The sequence below is a fragment of the Alligator mississippiensis genome, chromosome 6, assembly GCF_030867095.1.
Source record: "Alligator mississippiensis isolate rAllMis1 chromosome 6, rAllMis1, whole genome shotgun sequence".
Classification (NCBI taxonomy): domain Eukaryota; kingdom Metazoa; phylum Chordata; order Crocodylia; family Alligatoridae; genus Alligator; species Alligator mississippiensis.
The window spans coordinates 92963676-92988646 of NC_081829.1; the positions used below are offsets into that span (position 1 = coordinate 92963676).

The 24971-nt window shown below is 41.1% G+C and overlaps 1 protein-coding gene across 26 annotated transcripts in view; it reads right to left on the reverse strand.

Annotated features, from left to right (window-relative positions):
* Nucleotides 1-3457: 3457 nt before the first annotated feature.
* The window catches only part of TCF7L2 (transcription factor 7 like 2), a 201947-nt gene continuing 180433 nt past the window's right edge, over nucleotides 3458-24971 (reverse strand). For 3 of the 26 annotated variants that reach the window (XM_059730150.1, XM_059730152.1, XM_059730146.1), the window contains 7 exons: nucleotides 21405-21545; nucleotides 20264-20423; nucleotides 19388-19507; nucleotides 13446-13494; nucleotides 12786-12836; nucleotides 11552-11624; nucleotides 3458-5692 (listed from right to left, as the gene is read on the reverse strand). In XM_059730150.1, the coding sequence (XP_059586133.1) occupies nucleotides 5257-5692; nucleotides 11552-11624; nucleotides 12786-12836; nucleotides 13446-13494; nucleotides 19388-19507; nucleotides 20264-20423; nucleotides 21405-21545 (1030 nt within the window). In that variant the 3' untranslated portion in view covers nucleotides 3458-5256. Of the gene's footprint in view, nucleotides 5693-10909; nucleotides 10984-11551; nucleotides 11625-12785; nucleotides 12837-13445; nucleotides 13495-19387; nucleotides 19508-20263; nucleotides 20424-21404; nucleotides 21546-24971 lie in introns of those variants that run through there. The other 23 variants (XM_059730160.1, XM_059730156.1, XM_059730151.1 and 20 more) reach the window with 17 other exon arrangements.

Sequence of the window (24971 nt, forward strand, 5' to 3'; positions counted from 1 at the left end):
TTTATACCTGCACGCAAAATACAGCTATATTACATCTCGACTGCAAACTGCTCTGTCACGCACATGAACTGGGGTTCACTTTTTTATTATTTGTTTTCAAGACTGCACCAATGGCCCATGCAATTATTTTCACTATGAATTCCCCTTACATCCTTTTATGGTCTAATAAAACTAATAGGACTCTAAAGATTCTTCTATTTTTTTTTTTAAATAAAGCTTAAAACCATGTGGCACTGGTTTATTGAGTCAGCAACTTGCTTAAACTTTTTCAAATTCCATACCCTAAGTGAAAAATGAGATTTACAAAGCTAATGGAAAATAAATGTCTTCTGACTGTGAGATACATTGCCTTCTCCCATAAAAACAGATGGAAGCAATAGCTACAGAGAATTGCTCACTGTATGTAGGGAGCCTTATTGCCTTAGGAAAGCCCCCCTCCATTAACTCCAGTGGCAATTGGGCATGGGGAAGGCTTGCAGGATGAGGCTGCTTAATGAGCCCAGCCCTTTGGTGGGTTTTCTTCCTTTGTCATGACACTGGTTGGAAATTTTCTCTGTGCGGAGGATCTTTGGTGATCTGAGGATAAGTGTTGTCTTGCACTTAAACTGCAACCTCTTTGGGAAAAATCAGTTTTTTGGCTCGGTGTTTGGATAACACCTAACAGGAGTGGATGTCATGCCCACGATTGGGGCTCCTAGCTGCTCTGGAGTACAAATTATTACTAATAGTTATATCCTCCCTTTCCTTAGGCCCTCGAGTGAGCCCCTCAGCACAAGGCTGAATTTCACCGAGTCTGAAAATGGACTCAAGTCAGAAGGAATAAAAAAAAAAAAAGCTACCCGAGGAAATATCCACAGTGCCTATGCAAGGTCTTACTGGAAAAAGGTCTCTCTCGAGAAGCAATTGAAACCTAAATGGGACCTACGTTGTTTCCAGCCTGTATGCTAGCGTTTCCTCCCACTTCTCAAGAACAAGATGCCAGTGCAAGTTCGCACACGATTGCAAGCCCTTTACAACGTGCCATTGTGTCCAGGCCCTTCTTCGTCACATGCACCCGAGGAAAACCATCGTGTCCAGGAACAGCTTTTTTTTGGGCCAAGCTTTCCAAGGAACTGCTAATAAAACAGCAAGCAACAGAAACATTTCGCTGAACGTATATGAATCATACCTTGTTGGCGACTCCTTTGAATCACAGCTCGCAAAGATCTCCCTAGAGTGCAATGTTTTATACTGGAAGAGAGCAGCCATCCTCAGCACTGATACAACACATGTGTTTAGCTGATGGATGGTCATGTTCCCGCAAGAGCTGAAACATTTAAAAAAAAAAAAAAAAGAAAAAACCTCGAGTAGCTGGAGAGTAATTCCAGTATCATGTTCAATTTCCTGACTATCAATGACAGTGAGCTTTGGCATTTTATGCATTTCAGATGCATCAGAGTTGCCGTGATGGGTGGTGACATCCTTGTCACAACCATAGTAATAAATACGGCTTCACCAGCGCTGGACTGCTGCCTCGGCGAGTGAGCCGGAGGCGGCAGGTTAAGAAGGGAGGGAAGTTCCTTCAGCTTTACATACAAAAATCTGCGGCAGGTGGGAAAAAAAGGGCAAGATCCAGTCCTAATCCCAGTGGAGTCGGTGAGAATTTTGCTATGAGGGTGAAGATTAGGCCCTTGATCAACCGAAAAAAAGTTTATGATGGCTAATCCCTTAGAAGGAACCATGAAAAAATTCAAGTTTTTATGATCCATTATTAGCTAGTCTTACTTCAGAAACAAAGTTGCTGCTGCACGGCTTCATGAGATTAACTTTTTTTTTTTTAAATGTAATTAGAAGCGCTGACTCCTCTGTTTAAACATCAGGAACTACTTTCTCAAGAGCGCCTCCTTGATCCCTTGTCTCCATCCTTCAGCCAAGATGTTGTTTGTGTCCAATTTAGGTTTTATTAGTGGTGGGGTAGGTGGGAGATCACTTGCATTTCCTTTCACAGCCATTTTCTTCCGAGATGAACTATCGTAAAATGGAGCTAGGCAATCCAAAATTGGATTTATATGCCCTAGTGGATTCTGTTGCTGATGACAGCCCCCCGCACATCAGGCTGGGTCACATGATTAGCAGGTTATTAATATTACATGTTATGGGGACAGCATGGTCTAATGAGTAGGGCAGGAAGTCAAGATACTTAGGGTCTGTTCCTGGTTTAGCCATTGACTGACTTAGATGCAAAACACTTTTTCCCCTTGGAAAGAAGACTTACCTTATCTCGGAAAGTCCACCAAGACAAAAAGAGCTGTAGAAGAGCCAAGCACCGATACAAATCTACTGAACAGGTATGTTATAAGATGCTCACAATCACTGTTCACTTCAGGACATTCACCCACCAACTAAAGCGGTCAAGATTTTCAAGGGTAATGAGGTCGGTTTTAAAAACGTCAGTCATTTACTTAAAACCCTGAAACGCACCTGAGTATATGCATTTTCTCTCCTATCTATAGAGACACTAGACTAAAAAGCAATAGCTTGGCATGTCTGAGCCTGAGAAATTGAAATGGGTGCTATATTAATGCATTTAAGGACCGGTTGTGCCAGGATAGTGCACAGATCTGTGCCTGAATTACAACGCTCAAAGGGAGTCCAGCAGCCACATAACAACCTACCTTTCCCCTATTTTGAGAGGGTAAAAAGGTGGGCCCGTGTTGGTTGCCGTGCATGGGGATGCATTTTGCTCTAGGTAAACGTGCCTTTTTCTTTTTTATACATATATCTTCTTTAATCAGCTGTTTTAGCTGCCTCGGTTTGGAGCCCTCTCGCTCCATCCAAAGTAGCTGCTATCAGTCAAAACTTTCAAAAACCCAATGTATATTTAAAGCCCTCTTATTTCAAAATGTGCAATGTGTGCTAGTTTTACCAGTTGAAAACCATTATTGTGGAAAGGGACCTGACAAGGTCTTGCATGCACACGCACTGAGCTCCAAGTTGGGGGAATTTCATCCACTGAGGCACAAAACTGATCTAATGAATTGTGAAGATCACTGCACTGAACAAACACATTTTCTTTTTGATTAAATTATAACCAGACCTAGCTTCCCCTGCTAGTGTCAGGGTTACAATTGAGAAGTAAAATATGACCTAGAAACAAGGTTGTTAGTATAGCAGCAGCAGCAATGCTATTAATTGCTTAAAATAAAATACAAAATATTGCACTGGTGTAACACACACACACACACACACACACACACCATTTTACGGGGCACAGGAAGAGCCTTCTATGAAACGCATCTAACAATACAAGGGTAGGGTTGCCCCCAAAGTACTTTATGTTACTAAAGACCATTTCTCATGAGTAAAACTGGCCAAAACCAGGCAAAATTATCATGAAACACCCTAGCAAATTTTGCACATCTTGTAAATCTACTCGACCAGAGTAAAATGCAGTCAACACAAATGAGTTGACAAGTCATTCTCTGCACATACTAAGTTGCTTTTATTAATCCAGAACTGCATGCTACAGATACTGTACAGCATGAACATTTATTCATTACAAAAAATGGCTTCCAAACCATTAAAAATGAAAAATCGGAATAAGAGCATAAAACGGAACAGTAACATCACAACTGTTAGGAAACATTCAAAGTATTCACAAAAAATGTTATAGTTAGCATTTTAATAAACCAGAGAAAAATCTGAGACAGTTTTACAATCGCTTCATGTCAACTACAATGGCACTGAATGAACAGATGAACAATTTTTCAGCTTTATACAGCGTTTTTTGCAACATCAACATGCCTAGGATTTTTTTTTTTTGTTTTAAGTTTGCTACCTACCTGTATGTAGTAAGTGTACATAAAAGTGGCAGTCTGATTTTCCTTTTATGAATATTCTAATATACAGAATTTGGCCCTTAAGGGTTTACACCTCTTCATTTTAAATGCTTTCCGGACAATCTGCTACCAAACACATCTGTTATAGGTGACATTAAAACTACATACATATCTACCTATGTAACATCACAGCAAAACATGATGAACAAAAAAATTACAGCATTAAAAAAAAAAATAATAATAAAAAGTCATTGGGAGAAAAGTTAGAAGTCACTGAGAAATTTGGCACATAAAAATTTTTGCACACAGTCTACAGTCCTAATGTCGCAGGGGATTCAACTGCAGTTCTGAACGAGACGCTTGGACGTTACTAAAAATTCCCTTGCTAAATTTTCAAGTCTTTGCGTTTGTGTGTATGCGTGTGTGTATGCGTAATGGCTTTTGATTTACTTATCTTTACACTATTGATCCTTTAAAATGCATCTGCAAATGTCCTTTTGGTGGCAACTGTGTTTCATACAGAAAAAAAAAAAAAAAGAAATGAAAACAACAAAACAAAAACAAAACCCCCCCTCCCCCCCCCGAAAAAATATATATATACACATTTATATATAAACTTAAAAACCTTGTACAAATGAGTTGTTATATATAAGATGCTTACACTAAAGGGGAAAAAAACTTTATACAATGTTTCAAGGGGGAGAAAAGGAAAAAAAACATTTAAAAAGGGACAACATACAGATACAACAAGCAATCTCTAAAGCAATAAATACTACTGGTCCAATAGCGTTGTGATACTTTTAATTGTGTGTAGCATTCCCTCCCCCAAAAAGAACAACACCATGGAACAAGGTATATTAACACATTTTTAACCCTTTGTTTCTGTACATTTAAACAATAACAAGTAACATCACAATAAAGGTTGTTTCACACGAGGAAGAAAAAAAAAAAGTAACGGCACGGCATTCATTGTGCCCTTAAAGGTTTAAAAACCAGATGTAAAATGATTGGTTCGCAAGCTCGTATTTAATACAAATAATAAAGAACCAACACCTTCTGCGAGGGCTGCTTCAAAATTGCTTCTCTTTTATTTTTTAAAATCAGTCTTTAAAACTAAGCTATTGGAACTACATAACAGTTATGTATATATATATATTTTTTAAACGCTACAAAGACTTTAAACAGCTGTTGATAAAAATTTTGGCAGAATCATGAGGCTTTCTCATCTACATATTTAAAAGGAGAAATTGAAATAACGATGGGTCAAATATTGACCAATGAACTCGATAAACATCAACTAATGTAGCCATATGGCACGAATTTAAACAAAAAACAAAAACCCGAGGGGGGAAAAAAACAAAACAGAACACCAAAACAACCAAAATAACTGATCCAAAATACCCAACACGTTAAAAATAAAGGGCTAAAGAGGCTAAAGCTATTCTAAAGACTTGGTTACAAGTGACAGTGGCTGGGGCTGTGTCCCGGCCAACGAATTATGGGAATGCAAAGAGGATGTTGAAGGTTGTGCTAACGATGAGGAGGGTGCTGCTGACGGCTGTAAAGTGGCAGGCTGATGATCCAATGCCCCGTTCTGACAATTAGTAGCAGACAGGGCGCTGGGCTTGCTGGCGGAGGTTTCGGTCAGGACTAAAGAGGATGGCGGTGGCATCAGGGAGAGGTGTGCCAGCGGGTCGGGTTTCAATGTGAGCGAGAGAGGTTGCGTTTGTTCAGTCTGTGGCTTTGAGTCTCTTGGGGGGGAGGCTAGCATGTTAGGAGACGAAGGAGGAGAGTCTAGTAAGCTTCCATCTGAAGAGGGTGGGCTGACGCAGCTGCCTTCACCTTGTATGTAGCGAACGCACTTTTTTTTTCTCCTAGAAACAGGGAGAGAGTTATCTGTGAATAAAGGGCAAAAACACTCATGGAGAAAGTTATCTAAAGCAAAAGAGCCACAAATAAAACTACGCAGGGCTCAGGAAACTTTGCACCCAGAGCCTATGGCAGACCTAAAAGTGTTGCTGGGTGTACGTCAGCAACGGCGATCTTAAGGAACCTAATGTCTAGCTGGAAGATTTGGACAGAAGACACAAAGTCTCTGTAAGCCTCTTGGTTCAGGCAATTTAAAAGAAAAAAAATAAATCAATAAATCGGATGCCAGGTCTTTAAGCCCAGTACGTTAGTCTCTGATCTGTGCTTCCCTTAAACAAAATAAAAAATGAAACCTGATAAAATAAAAAAAAAAAAATTAGAGAAAGCTAACCAATTTTCCAAATTGCCCTATATCGCTATCAGAGGCTGGCGGTGAAGCATCGGACATCTGAAGGCAGAGACAACACCACCTTTGCAAAGCAACGGTAGCGGTGAACAATGGCACATGCTTTTGTGGTGATGGTTGTTGTTTTCGGTTAGGAACTGCACCGAATCCAGAGAGGTCAGAGTCAGGTAGAAAGAAAACAGAAGAGAAGAGCAAGAAAAACGAGCAACCGAAGGAAAAGAAAACTAGAAGAAGAACAGGGGAAATGGAAAATGATCCAAAATAACAAGAATAACTGGTTGTATGGCCTGCAGGTTGTGGTTTGAAGCAAGTTAATTTTTCTTTTCTCTTTCTGGGGGGGGAGGAGTTGGTTTTGGGGGCTGGTTTTTCTTCTGCATTTTGGGGGATTTTCCTCCGAGAGGCCATAACTATCATCTTAAAGCAGGATTCCAATCTCAGTCAGTTGAAGAGCTCGACAACAGGCGTAAAGATGAGGAGCAACATGGAATTTAGTTTACACCACGAGTGATACGTGTCTCACAAGAAATGAAGCCCTTAAAAAAACCAAAAAACCCCCCAAAACCAAACTCTGACCAAAACAAATCTCTCCTCCCTCTGTCCACTTTGTAATGTCATGGAGTAACGAACAGCAGATGAGTTTTGCCACGTCTCTCTTGCCGCGTGGATGCAAGACCATTCTAGTTGTAGGAGAAAACCAATTCGGTACAGGACTAAAGCATCTCGCAGAAAGAAAGTCTGGAGCCAAATCAACTCTTCGAGTGAAACCTCCCCAAACACAACTTGTCTATGGGGAGATCTAAAGCAAACCAGCATTGCTTCGCCCAAAATATTACTGCCATAAGTCTTTTTTTTATAGTTCAACTATCCAAAGAGATGAAAGAATGCATCTCTAACCAAATTCCAGTGGATACAACACAACTGCTAAGATAACCCAATAAAGCAAGGCCACACCAAGTGGACAGAAACAAGGGCTAGTTGTCCATCTGACTCCCCGTGCAGAAAAGGAAGGGCGCTGGGTAAAATTCCCCCAGCGACGTAAGCAAAGACTGCTCCATTCAGCTCAATGGATTTGCTTCCACTTGCACGGAGAATGTATTTGGACCAACGGGCTTTTTGTTTTATCAACCCAGATGGTGGAAATAAGCCTCTCTGCTTTTTGTCTTCACTGTGGTGCTGCTTTCTATGGAGACCCGAGTCTCAGCTACTCGGTCACACTGAGATATATTTTGTCCGTGGTCAGGAACAGAATAGCCAACCGGGCACCCCACCTCTCATCAGCTCCAACAGAAGGATTTGGCAAATCTGAAAGCTTTGCAAAATCCTCTTTCCAAAAGTAAAGCAACAGATTGAGGTTCTGCTTTAAACGTTCACACAGCAAGGTAAATGGTTAGGGCTATTAGAGTTTTAACCACGTTAGCCTGCAGATCAATACATGCTACAACTAAAATAAAAAAAATAAAAATCCATGCACTTAAAGATGTTATAAAACAAAACCAAACCAAAAATAAAGAATGAGAAAGAGACAGAAAGAGAGAACAAGTGAAGAAGGTGTCAGGCAGCAAACCATGCTTTATTAGAAGCAAAGTTAAAAGATAGAAAAAGCAACTTGGTGGGCTCAAAACAGAACCTGGTTAAATTCCTAACGTCAAACAACAACACCGGAAACATGTGGGCATTAGACGACTACAGGAACTGGGCTGGATTAGTTCTGCCATTGCCTACCCACCCCCAGACTGATCGCTTTTTTGGTATGAATTTGTGTAATGCTTGCTACCTTAACCGCAATTCAAAACAGTCGGTTTGTACAGCAGCTGGGAATAGACTTCCATGAGGTTCTGAAACCATCATGGTCAATGGCTATTTAAAAAATCAAAATAAATTAAAAAAAAAAAATCTAAGTTCCTGCCATAAAGAGACCCAAACTGTGCTTGCCTTATGAACCCCAGTAGTCTAAAAAGCAATCAGCGTCTTTGATCTTAAAAGGAGCTGAAATGGCTCATTATTTTGCAGGAGAGAATCAAACCATTCAGGGCGTGGGCTCAATATCCTAAATTTGATATATTTCTGTTTTTTTTAAAAACAAGTTTTATTTTTGGCTCGTGGTTGACAAGAAGAGGCAGAGTTTCTCATGGCCAGGGCATGAAGGGGTAGGGCTGGGCTGTTAATATCCTTTCCAAGGTAGAACACTATTCTAGCATAGTAAACTCTTTTCCTTTCACTTTAGTTATTTTAGGACGACACTCTTTTCCACTGCTACTTTCTCCTTCTGTGGATTGTTTAATTTAACAGAGACCTGCCTCCCAGGTTGTGCCATTCCCCTTGTGCACTATTAGCTCTGTCTGAAGCACAGACGTGCATGCGTGTGCATGTGTGTGTGTGTGTGTGTACCTGTTCGGCAAGGAGCATGCAAAAAAATCATTAGAAGGCTACAGGCCAAATCTGTCACATATGGGTTAAGTTTATGTAAGGAAGTCACTACAGAGTAGGGATTAAGTGCAGAGCTGTGAACCAGGTGCTCCCAAGCTCTTAGCCCTACTTCCATATGGATTCAACGTGTGCCCTTGGTCACCCCATCTGTAAAATGGGCATAAGGATGCTACAGCTCGTTACACATTGTGAGGATTAGGACTGGTGCACTGTTTTGAAATCTGTTAAGTGCTATATATCAACGTTAATGAAGTCAATAGGGCTGCACCCATTCCTATCACCAGTGAAACTAGCCCTAAAACACTGTCCCGAAAACTAAGGACACTGCTATTGCCAAGGATGAAAGTCACAGATAATGACAAGGGTTCTCTGCCTTCCACCTACGGTGACCAAAGATGTCTTGCTTTGTGTTGCATTATCAAACCACACATCTTTAGAGCCTATTCCCCAAAGAACCTCTACTGAAAATCACCTTTCTATACGTAAGAACCTACAATGATTGGGACCAGCACCAGGACAACTGTGCAATCAACTCTGCCTAATGAGAAAATGCCACAATGCATGAAAAAAAAATAAAAAAAGCTGTCAACAAATATAAAACTAGGAGCTCTGTCCTTATAAAAGGCATTTATTTGGCTCCAGTCAAAAGTACATAATGAAAACCGTCCCAACAAAACGGATTCTGACCTGCAGCAACGGTTGCCTAACAAAACAGAAGTAAACGTAGGCAAACTAAAGTGAGAAAGGATTTTAATTGCTATAGCACACAACCAATGTGCTGCCAAAGTGATAATCCTATGGATCAAAGTAAAAGCCCTTCTAATGATAAAATGCATCTTTAAAAGGTATGATGTTAACTTAAATGGATAAGGAATGATAAATGATCCAAAACTGATGTAAAAACTAATCTGTACACTGACTGAGCATACAAAGTTTGATGAGTGTCAAATATAGGGTCTATAAACTACACAAGCATCTACTGAATGTGGACCCTAAATTAACCTAGTACGGTCCAATGAAATACAGCATAAGAGTCTCTAGCTATTACAAGATTCAAGCCGAGTACTTCACAGTCAGGGGCTATTCAATAAATCTAGGCAAATTTTTTTCCTCCATTTTAAAGGGGTTTTTGTTTTGTTTTTGGGGGGTGGGTGGGGTATTGTTGCTTTTTTTAAATTGCTACTTTCAAAGATATTTAACATTGACACGGACATCTAAATGATTTGTCTTTGCACCTCACATACAACTCACAGTACTAAGCATGCATCTAATGGCATTTATTAGTGCTCAAATGTAGGAGAATGCAGTCCTCTGAAGCCTTCTCTTATCTACTGTTTAGACATTCGTCAATCCATGTTTGCACTTGGAATCAAGGGAAACAAAAGGATTGTGTGCATGCACGTAATGTGATGAACATCTGATCTGGGGTCTACATGAGATGAAGCACATGGCAAGGGCATGAACCAGGGGGAGGGGGGGGGGAGACAATAGGTACTACATACAGAGTGTGGTTGGAGTTGAAATACCTACCATCATAATATTCCAAATTCAAAGACTGCTTGTATCAGAACAAAGAAACAACAAATTTAACCAAATGTGGTCATTAAGGAAAAGGAGTGAGAAAAGAGCTAGTTGGTATCCCTCCACCAAGAAAGAAGTACCTACTGAGTTATCCGTGGAATGACAGGTTTGGTTTAAACTGTAGTAGAACATGGGCTGTCGAAATTTGGGTTCTTGGTGTCTTTCACTTCCTTTTTAAAGCTGAAAACTGGCCTACCAAAGCTGCGATTAGTATTTTTTTTTTCTCTACAGCTCATGAGTTTACAGCTCACTTGCTGGTCAAATTGCAAGAATTTCTTTCCAGCTTTAAAAAAATGGCATAGGATCGTTTCAAAATATGATAAGTTACAGAAATATCTTCAGATTGATCTAGATGCATTTAAAATTTTTCCAAATGCGCCAATGGGATGAGAACCACATAAGCTGTAAACACTGGCTTATATACCTCTAATCACAAAGAAAAATACCAGTGCTGCAGATCACAGACTTTTAGCCCTTTGGAGACAGTGGACACACACACACACAAACAGACGCAGTGTCAATGTCCACCTAAGCATTTCCTTTTTGCTGACAGGTCTGAAAAGTCCCAGCTTTATACACCTCAAGTTTGGCTTGGTCCCAATTCTACCACCAGGGAGAAGTTATTGGTAAAGAAAGATAGGAAATGGCATTAAAAAAATTAGCAAGGTATTTTGAAGATTATTAGCGACTGATGCCATGGGAGAGAGGAAGGTGGAAGGGGAGGGAGAAAAGGTTAAAAAATAAATCACACAAATGCACTAAGAGGACAGACTTCTTTTATTTCCCCAAAGGCCTATTGGGTAGTATACCTGCATGGTTTGCACCATAAACTCTGTCGGTCAAGCCCGAACAATGCCCGACACTTCTTTGGAGTATTTGCATCTGTTAGCATAAGGTAAACACAAAAAATACAACACAATGGTGGATAGAGCTCATTTGGACGTGTCATCTTAGCTACAGCTACGTTTCTCGTTAATCGTCTCAGTTTTATTTGGTAATCTCCCCTGGCACCAATGGTATGAAAGAAAGAGGACTTCCACAATGAGCCAAAACAAAAAAATCTCTAAGACCATGACACTGCTGTGCTCTTGCCCAGGATCTGTACCACGCTCAGTGCTGTATTATCAGAGGGCCTTGGTCATGTTCAGAGAGAATGCAACATTTCTCGGGAGAAGGCTGGGACGGCAGGATTGTGTTTGCAGTCACGGATCAGATATGCTTAGGCTGATGCTGTTTTACAGTGGGTTTTTGGCTAGCGGCAGCAAGGAGGAAGGAAATAAAAAGCAGAACCCTTTCAGAGAGAAGATAACTCATGGCAGTGTCCCACTCCCTTGTGTCTCCTAGATCACAACACAGAGCTACAAAGCAACAAGGCAGGAAAAAAAAGGGGAAAGTACCAAATAAACCAGCTGCAAATCAGCCATAGCGAGTCTGGGAAAACTATACACACCTGCAGGGGCCGCACCAGTTATTCTGTTGATCAAGGCCAAAGCGCGCTCGGCATTTCTTAGGAGCGCTCAGGTCTGAATGAGTTCAAGAAAGAAGCGAGCAGAAAAAGGAGAGAGAGAAAAGGGGAAAAAAAAAAGAGAAAGATAAAAATAAGAAAAAAAATAAAAATAAAAAAAAGGGAATAAAATCAATGTCCTTGTTATTAATTGCAAAATATCGACTTGATTTCAAAGTTAAGAAAAAAATAGTGATAATCACATTTTTATTCAACTCTTGAAATGATCTGTTGCAATTAAAGCTGCAGTATCCCTTTCTCAAGGACTGGCTCTTTCTCATTTAAGAGAGCAGGTAGAGGAAAGTGATTATGGTTTCTTTAACGTGATGTTTCTGGCACGCCTTTTTTTTCCTCTCTTTTATGGTGGGAGGGTAGGGAAGGAAGAAAAGAAGCTAAGTATGGAAGTTAGATCTTGAACATGCTTTTTCCTTCAACTCAGATGCAAACAAAAATAAGAGAAAAGGAAAAAAAAAAAGAAAATCATATCTATTGGGATAATGCAGCTTTTGGGAAAAAAAATCATTTTTTATTTAAATTTTTCTATTTTCATTTCTTTTTTTCTTTTTTTTTTTTAAAGGAATGAATAAGAGTAAGCAGATTGCAGAATGAACGTGTTAGCAGCAGCCGGGGGGGTGAAGCATGGGAAGAGGGGCTTGTTAGTATAGCTAGTGAACTGCAATGAATAGGCTTAAGCAAGAAAGCAAACCAAAACCAAAACAAAAAACCAAAACAAAAAAATAAACCAAAACTAAAATAATAAAGAAAAATTGCGTATGCATGCTAATATGAGAAGACTTAGTGGGAGCCATGAAAAATGCCATTAGATTAAGGAGGTTCAATACAGAATTGCTTATATCCTTTTTTCAGTCTCTTTAAAGAAATACTGCATATTCAATTTGCACAGTTAGTACAACTCTGAGTTATTTTTTACTGCATTACTGTTTTCATAGCAATTCTTACGAAAAACCAAAAAAAAAAAAAAAAAAAAACAAATTAAAAAAATACTACCAAACATGTTATAGATAGATATAAATATATATGTAAATACTATCAAAACTTTCTGGATGGTATTTTTTCATTAAATATTATAAGTATTTAATGTTAAATTCTAAAATGGCAGGAAAAAAAATTAAAAAGCAGTTCATAAACTATTTTAAATGACTCAAAATGACATTAGCACCTGTAATCGGAGGAAGTGAAAGGCAAGGATTTAGGAAACATTCGCTGTGTTCTGAAAAAAAAGAACAAATTATACAAAGTCTTGAAAAAAATTAAGTCAGGGCTTCTTCAAAATCGACTATGAGATTGCCTATGCAGTATTTCTAATTTCCTATAAAGAATGGCAAACCTCCTTAATTTAAAATGGGCATGATTTACCACTGTAAGGCATGCATCAGAACACACAGGTACAGCCCAATTAATATCAAATGCCTACACACGGACACGTACATGCGCATATTCTCACACACACACACACACACACACACGTACATACACCCACGCACACCCCCACGCACACAATAAGAGGACAACTTGATAACAATGGCATAGGCATTACAGCTATGGTTCTGCAGTTAAAGGCTCTGTGATTATTAAGTTACAAATTCAACTAACATTACAATGCGCTTTCCATGCAATGGTCGTTAACTAAGAGGGCAGTACTAAGCAATTAAATTCAAATGCATTACAAACAAACAGGCTAACTATGGGAGGAACTGGCTACCCAGAAGGCCAGGAGAACCTTGCCTTAGACTTCTCCCCACCTCCCTCCACCTTAGGAATGGGAGGCCAGAGTCTCCATTGTTCCTCTAAGAATGGTATATTGACTTATTCTACTTACCATTGGTCTCTCCTGGCTGCTTATCCCTTTTCCTCTTCTTCTTCTTTCCCTGCAGGAAACATACATAAATAAAAAGGATTAAAAAAAAGAAAGACAGACACCCTGTAAGAAGAGACTGAGCGAAAGGAGGGAAGTCTGCCCCGAAAGCTCACGACAGGCTATGATGTCACCGACCCGAGGTCTGGACTAGACGTGGGGTAGCTCACTCTCTGATCTCGGGGAATTCAGAGAAGTCACAAGAGGTGACACTGTTCACACCCACGTGATGGCCCTGCCTGCCCACCTTGTTCGTAGCCCTTTATTCTAGTTGTGGAAGAGTCTTTACTGGAGTCACGCATGTAAAGGCGGCATCCACAAAGGGCTCCAAAGGAAGGAACAAGGGTCGGAAGTGGAAACCGTGTCAGGAAGAGTTAGGAAAAGAAACATGAGGGCACCTCAACTCCCCCCACCACCGCTGCCAGCCATCCTGGTACCTAGAACAGGCCAACACATTTCACAGCCATACCCATGCTGATGACGACGGTGGCAGCCAGAGCACGAAAGCTCAGGCTTGGGCATATAAGCAGGGATACTTTCCTGCCAAACTGATAAGGGTTGAGGAGCAATGAGGACAGGGAAAGATGACATGCAGGAGTGTCAAGTTCGGGATTTACAGAAAACCCTAAGCAGGCCAGTCAGGGGGAAAAAAAAAAAAATCATAAACATGCTATATCCAAGACACCTTCCAGAATACGAATACTGGAGTTTTACTAAAACCGGGTCCTTTCCCAAACACTTTCCAAGAAGTACATTTCATGTGCCATCAAAATCCAAGAAGGTGACGTGGGTGTGTTTGTGCCGCACAAAGCCGGCCATCACCATAAGATTAGGAGGCATCCTCTAATTAACCCGATTCCGGACAGAAGAGAAGACTTTTAAGTGCTGACTATGGACTAGAAGGAGAAACAGATCTCTCTTCTCTTTTTTTCCCTAAATTTCCTCCCAGGGACAGAGCTAACAGAGCAACAAAAAGACTAAGAAGGTTTTCTAGTGAAAGGAACAGCATCCGTGTCACTTTCTGGGGTCCCTGGATACCTTCTGGACCAGCCGAGTCGGCTATAGGCAGCAGTGATCTCTGCCTATGAAGGAGTGGGAATAAGAGGAATTAGTAAAAAAAAAAAAAAAAGAAAGAAAGAAAAAAGCAGCACAAGGGAGTCACTGAAGCCAGAAAAAAAACACATCTTGAAAGTAGGCACCTTGCGGTGCCTTTGAATGTTTGGCAGGACCTACAAGGAGGAGGGAAGGTTCTTCTAGATCTCGGACATCTTCTCTTTAATAACTTGGTCTGGCTCCCATCTAAATGGTTCATTTTGGCTTTAGCTCAGCATGTCCACTATGATGTTTATGTTCCCTGGAACGTAGTAATAAGGAGTGAAAGTGAAGATGTGAATGCTCTTTTTGAAGGTGGAGTTCCAAACTCCGGTAGGCCTTCTGGCAAAGAGCCGCCAAACTTGTTTCTCTTCGCTTGCTCAGGTAGCAAACTGCCACCCTGCTGTCTTGGACGTGACAAGTACAGTTTTGTGCGAGGGAACCTTCTGGCGAATGACGGGCTGTGTGTGCAGTTTCAATGGACAAGGCTGTAGTCTTGTGACCCGGTTACTTCTACTGAGAACCTGTCTCCGTCCCCTCGGAGATGATTTTCAGAGGGGAACTGCTATCTCTGGCTATACTTCAGTAAAATTCAGGGGGGGAAGTAAAATTGTAAAAAAACCCCATACAGTTGCACGAGAAGCCACTTCTCTAACCATTGGCAATGCATAGGGGGTGCTTGTGCACCCCCTGAGATCGCCCGTGCACCCCTGGGAAATGCCAGCCGCGAAACTGGAAGTGCCGGTTGATGTGCATTTCCGGTTTTGCTGCTAGCTCAGCGATCAGCCGTTGAGGGACACCCCCCCACAGTCGGCAATTGGCCACGGGGGGACACCCTCCCCTACCGGCAATCTGGTGCCCCCCCCAGACTCAGCCACCCATGTCTCTAACATGGAAAGTCTGATGAAGATCCAAGACACAGGAAGGTGCTGGAGTCACTACCTCTGCAGACTTTGAGAAGAAATAAAATAGCACTTGCTGATCGGTAGGGAGACCAAAAAAATAACCAGGGCCTCACACACTGATGTAAATTAAGGGTAAATTCTACTGAGGTCAATGAAGAGGTTCCAGATTGAAAACCTGTCATCTCAGGCGCACTGAATTTTATTTCAATAAGTAACAGTGGGAATTGAGTACACAATAAAGGCATTTGTATTTTTTTGCAGGACACCTGAGAATGCAAGGATTGTCCCAATTCAAGAAACTATAGCATTTCCAGGCCACGGCCAGCAGAGGCAGAGATGCGAGTATGTCAAAAACGTCCTTGGCAGCCCAACAAAATAAATGTCCTTTGCAGCCCCTTGTGCATCCTCTTCAAGTCAGGTGTCAAAGGGCGTTTTTACACGTGCTTGGTTTGGAGGGGGGGGGAGGGGTTCCAATTATAATGCCCGGAGCATCTCGTGCATCAGCGCCCACGTGTTTCAAAATGGCAGTGGGGGCACTTTATCTAAATCTCAAAGTGTCCCTGCTGCCATACTGCAATGCGGGGATGCTGATACGCGAGATGTGAAGGCTGGCTGGAGAACGGTAATTATCATGCTCCAGATTCGATTAATACAGTCTGTTCCCATGTGCTGCAATTACAACACATTGGAGCAGCCTCGGGGCTCACGTGCAGGCACCAAATGTGTTATGCAAGCTCTTTAGAGAATAATCTACTAAAAATGGCTGAAGAAGGGCTTGAATTTACCCCAGGGTTGGTTTGTTGTTTTTATTTTTTTGGTCCCCTTTCAACATGTGCTTTGGAAACTGCTCCATCTGGATAAATATTGGAAAAAGATGCCAACAAAATCCTTCTGTAGGCTCCTCAGAGACTAAGGGAAAAGCACAATTTTACCAGCCTTTTGAATTCCTGTCTTATGGCGATGAAACAATTATACTGTTTTAAAGGAAGCTGGGCTTGCACTTCATAAGCACGTTCGCGGATCTGCTGTAACTTTTCTCTGTCCACTCCTAACTTGCTATAGAGGGAAGCTAAACTGCAGTCATCTACCCCAAAATGAAAAGGAGTCATTTACCCTGAAAAGGAGAGGACAGACAAAACACTAATTGTGGATTCAGCTGAACTGCGGTAATTCCTCTCCCCCTTTAGAAGTGTTGCAATGGTTTTACCTGTCCACAGCATCAGAAGAAACCTGATGATATGATAATAGAAAGTCGTGGATAGGTCCATGTAATCAAGCAGCAGTTCTTAAGGAGTCTTTGCAGTAGATCGCTCTTCTTCTTTGTCTCCTACTTGTCCTACTCAAATTGAAATGACAAGGTCCAAGGACTTTTCTGGCACTGCATTATGCAGGGGTTCTAGCGGTGAGAAATCTACATCTGGATATTAACACTTGCTCACTCTTTCGCAGATTTCCTCTTCTTTTTCTTGTCCAAGTGACTTCTGAGACCTTTGTCCTTTTTCTTTTCTTTTTTTAATACCGATTCTCCAATTAAGAGCAACGGTGATGTTGCTGAACCCATACACAGGTCCGAGGTCAGCATTCATTGAGAAAAAAGCACCAGTAAGACCCAATAAACCTTACAACACTGATGTGATCCCATTCAACATACCCTCTTCAGCTGAAGGGAAGGCTGAGAAGCTGCAGCTTTTAAGGGAAGGCTGAGAAGCTGCAGTAATTAAATGTGCTATTGCATTTCTTAAGGGAGGAGCTATGGCTACCTGTGTGATGTAAAGACAGACATTGGGCAGACACTGGGATTGCCAAAGGATAGTTAAAACGTACCCCCATCACACCTGCCTTTTCGAACCCTGGAAAGTCAGCTGTCCAAAGAAAGCCTCAGAGGAGGGGTAGACTGCAAGAACTGTGAATAGAGTGAAGACAAGGGGGAAAAAAAACAGAAAGAAAGAAAAACTCTGTAGATGATGTGGTTGTGCGATGAGAGGCTATTGAGCTCTCATACAGAAAGGAAGGTTCCCCCTGAAGGTCAGCTGGGGATACATCAAGCCGCTAGGAAAGCATCAGCTTTCTCATCCTGCCTTTTTAGCTCGAGAAGAAAGGGTTTCTTGGTGCTCACATGCTGAGGACAAATGTAAAGGTCCTAAACATTTAAGACACTGTACATGGCCATCTGTCAGAAACACAGTCACTAAAGCAGAATGAACATTCCTGGAAAGCTTTTAAGCACATTGTAGGTCCTAGCAGTACTCCCTATTGAACTCCCAAGGGGAAATCAGTCTGCGCAGCACCTAGAACTGCTCAACCCTTCGGTCGGATGGTCTCAGCCCAGCCCATACCGAAGAGCAAAGAAAAGTGTGTTTGGTGGGGGAGATGCCTGTGGCTCTCTCTCTAAAGAAGATGCAAGGGTAGAAAGATAAAGGGAGAGAAGAGGAGTTGAAAGAAAGAGGGGAGGGAAGAGAAGGAGGGAACAAGAGGATTTTCATACTAAATATGGTCAGGTAATAAATGGTAAGAACACATTTTTGCAGCATTTGAAACATCTGGAGTTCTACAACGATTGCAAAACTATCTTGTTGCACACCGTGATTCGTCTAACCTGTTCCATATACATTTGAATGCAAACACACATACAGGTATCCAAAACTATATACAAAGCACATAGTTTGTGTGATTTATAGCAGAACAATGTTTATGGCTATGGCATGAACATGTTGAACAGAATACAGATTGAAGCAAAAAAGCAAACAACAACAAAAAAGTTTGGCAAAGGGCAATCAACATCAATTTGGTAGATGTGGCCTCTGAGCCTGAAAAGACCTTTGCATGGAAGGACTTCATTAAAGTCAATGTGATTCTATGAGGATGCATGCTTCTTTTCAGGGTCAGAGACTTGGAGGTTTCAAAAAAAACAACAACCCCAAAACAACAAAAAACCAACCCAACAAAACAACAACAAAAAAGCATCAAGGCTGCTCCATGATTGCATTCTGAGATTTTAACGTTTCTACCACCCCACAAGGTTACAAGTTTGTTGAGGATTTATGGTCTCAAACTTGTAAGCATGTTCTACCAAATGTACCACTTAACTCCTCGTGAAGGAAAAGTGCTATCAGGTGGTATCAGGATCGGGCATTCAGTTTGTATCCAGATGGCTCCAAAAAAAACCAAAACAAAACAAAAAACCTTGCTAAAAAAAAAAAAAAGTTCTCCAAAAACAAAAAAACCCTATCATCCTGAAAACAATCTGTTGCAAATGGCAATATCATTTTTGTAAAAGGAGCAACACAACAGAAGCACATTAAAACATGGCCATGATAAAGCATAACAGAATTGGAATATACAACAGTAGAGCGTGGAATAATTTATTTAACCCCACTTGAGAGTAAGACTTTCAAACAAGTCACACTTCTGGTTTTGCCAGTCCTCCTCTGAAGCTAGGATAAGTCATTCTTCCACTTTCCACAATACTCTCACACAGATAAGCACAAGACACTAATTATTCATTTCAGTGGGAAAGGAGGGGAGGAACTGTGGGGAATTAATTTTTCTTTTCTTTTTTTTCTTTTTTTTTTTTTAAATGACCACAAGCCAAATAGCATTTGCAGAGGCTGATATACTGAAGGCAGACACCCTCTGTAAGATTTCTTCATAGAGCTCTACTGAGACAGAGCCTCAAGTCTAACCTTTTACATCTTTTACTAATCCCAGCCAGGAAGCCTCTTCCGAGTGGAGGGCTGTCAATTGTACCCAATTGTTTTGGTAATGCAGATGATGCGTCCGCTGCGGTTACCGGATTGGGGTCCCGAGACATTCCTTTCCACGTAGTGCTTGTGTGCAATGTGTGGTCGTAGTTCAGCAGGTCACATATACAGTTCTACAAGCTCTACAACTAAAAAAATTTCCACCTACATAGGAACCTACATAGTTATCCCGTGCGGACCAGCCCGGGTAAAGCTGCATATGAAGCTGTCGTTCCTTTCTTGCTAGCTCATAGTATTTTGCTTGTTCTTCTCTGGATAACGCATGCCACTGAAGTGGGGAAGAGAAACGACAGAATAAAACGCACACCCTTTTTGTTAAAATAACAAAACAAAAACCATATGTAAATAGCATGGTGTATATTTATATATCAATATATTTATAGTTGGTGCTCATAAAAATACTGGATAAAAATAGGCAATTGGCATATGGCCCATTCATATTTTATTTATAACTCTGGATTAACCCGGTTAGCTCAAATGAGACTCCATGAATCATTTACAGTCATTCAATTCTCAGTTTTCATGAAGGGACAGAACAGCCCCAGTGAGAATAATTTTTGATGGGGACCAGGATCTGAATCACCTTTGGTTTTCGAAGAGGGTCCTTGGCTCCATTATCTCCATAACTATCAAAAGCCCCATCCCTCTTCTAGCCTGTGTAGCTTCTGGTACTTGTATCCCCCAGCTCTTTCACAGGTTTTCTTCTCCTCCCAAGCTCCACAGGGAGCTCTCTCTCAGGCCAACATATCAAGGAATCGGGGACAACAGTCCCTACCGCAGGAAGCAACTTAAAAAAGTTGTATCATGTTCTTTCAGTCTTATATGCGTTACCAATGACAAAATATGCCAATGGAAAAAAAAGCACAGAAAGATGCTGGTTTATTTGAAGTGTTGTGGACAGAATTTACACCAAAACGGGCAGAGCAGAGCCTACCTAGAACAAGGAGAACATACTCCCTTGATCTCTACTACAGACCACACTACCGGGTACTGGCTCTCCCATCTGGTTCACCCAGTTACTTACCCTTCGACCAAGGATTTGATTGATGGCTGCACTCTCTTTCAACGTGCATTCTGCTACAACTTTTGCTCTCATTTCCTTCATATACAACATAAATGCATTAAGAGGTTTCTTTATGTGTGGCTTCTTTTTCTCCTCCTCTTTTTTGGAGTCCTGATGTTTTCTGTATGATTAAGACAGACGAGACAAAAATTTCATTGTGAGAACCCTTTCGGATCATTATAGTTTCTTCCCTAGTCCTCCTCTCTCCGTGGATCTGCTCATATATAATTCCAACAAGGTAAGATTGCCATCATCTTATACTTGAAATTTTGCAATTGGCCAATAAAAAAATTAAAGGATTTTGGGGGGGCAGAATCCCAGTTGCTCAATGTGCAAGCAGTATAAGCAACCAATCTGCTAGGGATGCAACTTAGCCAGATATATGGTTATCTTTAAAAAGAGAACAAAAAGAATGATAGTGCTTCACACCATGGTACTGATGCCATGTAATGGTTTTTTTTAAATATTACTGCAATAAAAAGAGCATAACCGCAACCCAACAGCCTGAATATTGTCTATTTGAGTATATGGGGAAAATATTAAGCCTCTTAAATAAAACAGGTGTGCTCTTAGCCCAAGCTTAGGAAAGAAAAAATGGGATTCTCTTACATTTTATAACCCTATATGTCATACCAATCTCAAGTAGGAATAAGCATGGCTCTTATTTTATGTCTCCACCTCTGGAGGGCCAGTTGGAAGCATGTGTGTGGCTCAAACTGAGCATCAAACACGGCACACAAAATTACCCAACGGTTTATAAAGTTTGATCTTTTCTAATGAAATTCGGTTTCCCCGGGCGTATGACTATAATACCGACTCACCTAACACATAGGAATGCTCTAGGGAACGAAGTATGATTTCTTATTTTCACACTCCCAGCCAACGAAATTAAGGGCAATTACGTTTAACCTCCCCCACCCCCAAAAGATAAAATAAAACAAACAAACCTGTTATTAGGTAGTGATAAAAACACAATAAAGTAAAGCCCAGGATTCTTTTAAAAAAAACATACAAACAAAACTACTTATGTAAAGGTAATTGATGGATCGTTATTCTCATACTACATTTTCTAAAAGGAAATTGACACAAGTAAGAAACTTACGAGCTGTGGAGCGAGCCAACATCGCTCTGGGAAGATTCCTGTTTGACTGTTGGCGTGACTATGGCCGGATGAGGGATTCCAGTTGTATGTAAACTATGATGTGGCGGGACCATGTGTGGAGGGAACCTAGAGGAGAGAAAGCTGTGTAAATCGTCAGAATAAAAATGAATGAATGGGGAGGGATGTGTAAAAACACACATTAAAAAAAAAAGAGGCATATAACAAGCACATGACAGCTAGACAAAGCATATGAAACCTGGCAGCATTAATTAGTGATAAATTAAACATAATGATTCTTCTAATGTCATTAAAGGCAATCTTCCCCTTCATTATCATTACTGACATGAGACATTATGATTTTTAACATCTTTAACAAAAGGCAAATTCGACTGACGAACTTGGTGGGGAAAATGGAATTTTAGCTACCTGCAGAAAAATTACCGGCCCATTTCCTTACTGTGAAATTACCAATGGCAACTAGTAAAGCAATAGTCACAGAACTAATCAGGTTGAGAATTAAGGGTGACATCTTTTGTTGTGTATTGACAGCAAAATAAAATATTTTTGTCACCGCAATTTCTATGCATTTTTGACAATCTTTGTACCTGCTTCATTAGCCAACATTTTGTTGATCGAGCAGAAGAATACATATTTATTTTTGTTTGGTAAATCTCTGTATTATACTGTGTTAAGCATGGGAACACTGCGTAGCAAAGTCACTTTTTGAGCTAGTAGGTACATAGGAAGGATTACGCTCATGTCAGAAAACACTTTAGATATTTTTTAAATGAAAAAATGTACAAAAACTATATATATATATATAATTCATGTAGTCATATGCTGCCCCGATCCCTAAACTGGACTTGTAGGAACACAAAGTCCACTTGTAGAAACCTAATTGCTGGATCAGGGCCATAGAATATATATATATATATATACACACATATATACACACACATCAAAATTATCCTAGGCATATTTCTAGGTAAATTCTATTAACAAGAACAATCAGGTTTTCAAAAGAATAATTGGTTACATTGTTATTCAATGGGCTGAAAGGATTCCATGGATAGCAAGCAAAGCGTAACACAGATAAATGACTTCCCCCTTGCGCAGCCCCACTGAAGTCAACTGGATGTCACAGGACATAATCTGGCCTACAATTCTGGCCCAAGGGTGATTTTATGCTCTTCATTTTCCTCCCCACTCCCCAAGTTATGATGGGCTAGAAAGCTAAGTTTTGTGTTATCTGAACATTTTCTCCTTGTAGCTCCCATTCTTATTGCAAACTCTTAAGTGTCTCTTGGCCCAGTTAGAGGACTCAGTGAATATATGGTATGGGAATCTGAACTGTGGCATGTAGCTCAAAAATATAAAGATATGAAAAGGTTACTTCTATTCTTCATTTGCAGTGACTTTTCTGCTGAAGACCTGGGTTTACTTTGTGGTGGTCTATACCACTCATGTTACGTGAGATTTGTGCAGAAATTGGAGAAATAATGAAGGGATCTTATTATAAACTCTTGGAACATTTTATAATCTCCACTAATCAAGTTTTTTACAGCATCTAAACCTCCCTAAATATTGAATTCATTGACATGAGGAGTTGGAGTTGCCCTTTTTGTAAATAAGACTGGCACGCTTGAAGATAGGCTACTGATACAGGCAGACCTAGACAGGCTGGCAAGTTGGACAGATCGGAGTCAGATGAAGTTCAACATTGAGAAATGTAAAGTGCTCCACCTGGGACGAGTAACCCTCAACACACTTATAGGCTTGGTGGTGCCAAACTGACCAGCATCGCAAATAATAGGGACCTGGAGGTAATAATGGACCACACTATGAATGAGCCGGCAGTATGTTGTAGCCAACCGGGCAAATAATGGCCTGGCATGCATCAATTGATGCATCTCTAGCAGAACTAAGGAAGTGATTCTTCCACTCTACTTGGCGTTGGCAAGATCACATCTGGACCGCTGCGTCCAGTTCTGGGCACCACACTTCAACAAGGATGTGGTAAAGCTCAAGAGAGTCCAGAGAAGGGCCACCCGTAAGGTCATAGATTAGCACGGCACTCCATACGAGGGAAGGCTGAGAGACCTGAGACTCTTCAGTCTGAAAAAGAGACGGCTGAGAGGGGACTTGATAGAGGCTTACCGCTACATCAAAGGCTCAGTGAACAACTGTTCACCAAGGCACCCTTGGGGAAAACCAGGAGTAATGGTCACCAACTCTTGGAAGACCGTTTCAGGCTCAACATTAGGGAAAACTTCTTCACAGCTAGGATGTCCAGACTGTGGAATACGCTCCCTCCGGAGGTGGTGCAATCACCTACCTTGGAAATCTTCAAGAGGAGACTGGATGGTCACGTTGCTGAGGTCACCCAACTCCTAGTTTCCTGCCTGATGCAGGGGGGCTGGACCCGATGAACTCCCGAGGTCCCTTCCAGCCTCACAGTCTATGAATTGCTTATAAACTTTAAATGCAACTTTACGGGGTTTCTTTTCTGTTAGCTGGTAGAGCTCAGTATCATTACACAGGGGTGGTATTTAGATTTGAAAGGCCGCTGTGAGAAGAGTGATCTAATTGATGGGGAGCTAGCTGTGAAATTGCTTATGCTCTCGAGAGAGAGCAGTCACACCAAAAGAAGAAATATGCGGACAAAAGGAGGAAGGGAAGGGTGTTTCTGTGATGGAAGAAGAGAAGAGCAAGCAGGCAGTGGTCACTAGCTTGACTACTATTCTGCCAAAGGCCCTACACTGAAATGGGCATGAGTCTCCAAGGAGGTTCTGCCTTTCTGCTCTTAGGAGGTTAACCAGCGACGCTAAATAATGCAGGCAAGAAGGAGAATGAACATGAGATGGGGGGGAATGCCACGTACAGGGCAGTCTAGAAGTTAGGATACAGGTCTGGTAGTTAGGATCCCTGCGTTCTGCCAGTGAACAGCTCCATGACCTTGGCTATCACTTCATCTGATCTCCCTTCTCCCCTGCGTACATCTGTCTATTTTGGCTGAAAGCTCCAGGAACAACTTTCTACTATACGTTTGCAAAGCACAACTGTGCCCGATCTTGTTTGCAGCCTCTGGGCCCTAATGTAATAAAAATAAAACCACCACGTGGGAATCACAGGGAAGGGATTTTTAAATGGATGAGGTGAAAACCTAGGGCAAAATCCTGCCCACACTAAAGTCAAAGGGAAGGGTGAGAGTCCATGCTCAATCTCCTTGCCTTGTGGTTCTCAACTTTTTCAGACTCAAGGCACACCTTGGAAAATGCCAGCTCTCAGCTTTCACTCATTTTTGGACTGCAGAAAAATAACAGAGCAATTCTTTTGTTGCTAAGAACTCAGAAAGACCAGAACAGGCCAGAATGTTTTTGCCACTATGGGTTCTCATTTGAAACCCCTGGGCTTATCTTGCGAATCATGTGCAGGCATTTTCACATATTATAGTGCTAATATTGAGGATGACCCTTAAAAGGAACTCATGACACCTTGGTTGAGAAATACTCCAAGCAGGTCCCAAAAACTAGACAGATAGATTGTAGGGTGAATTTCTAAATACAT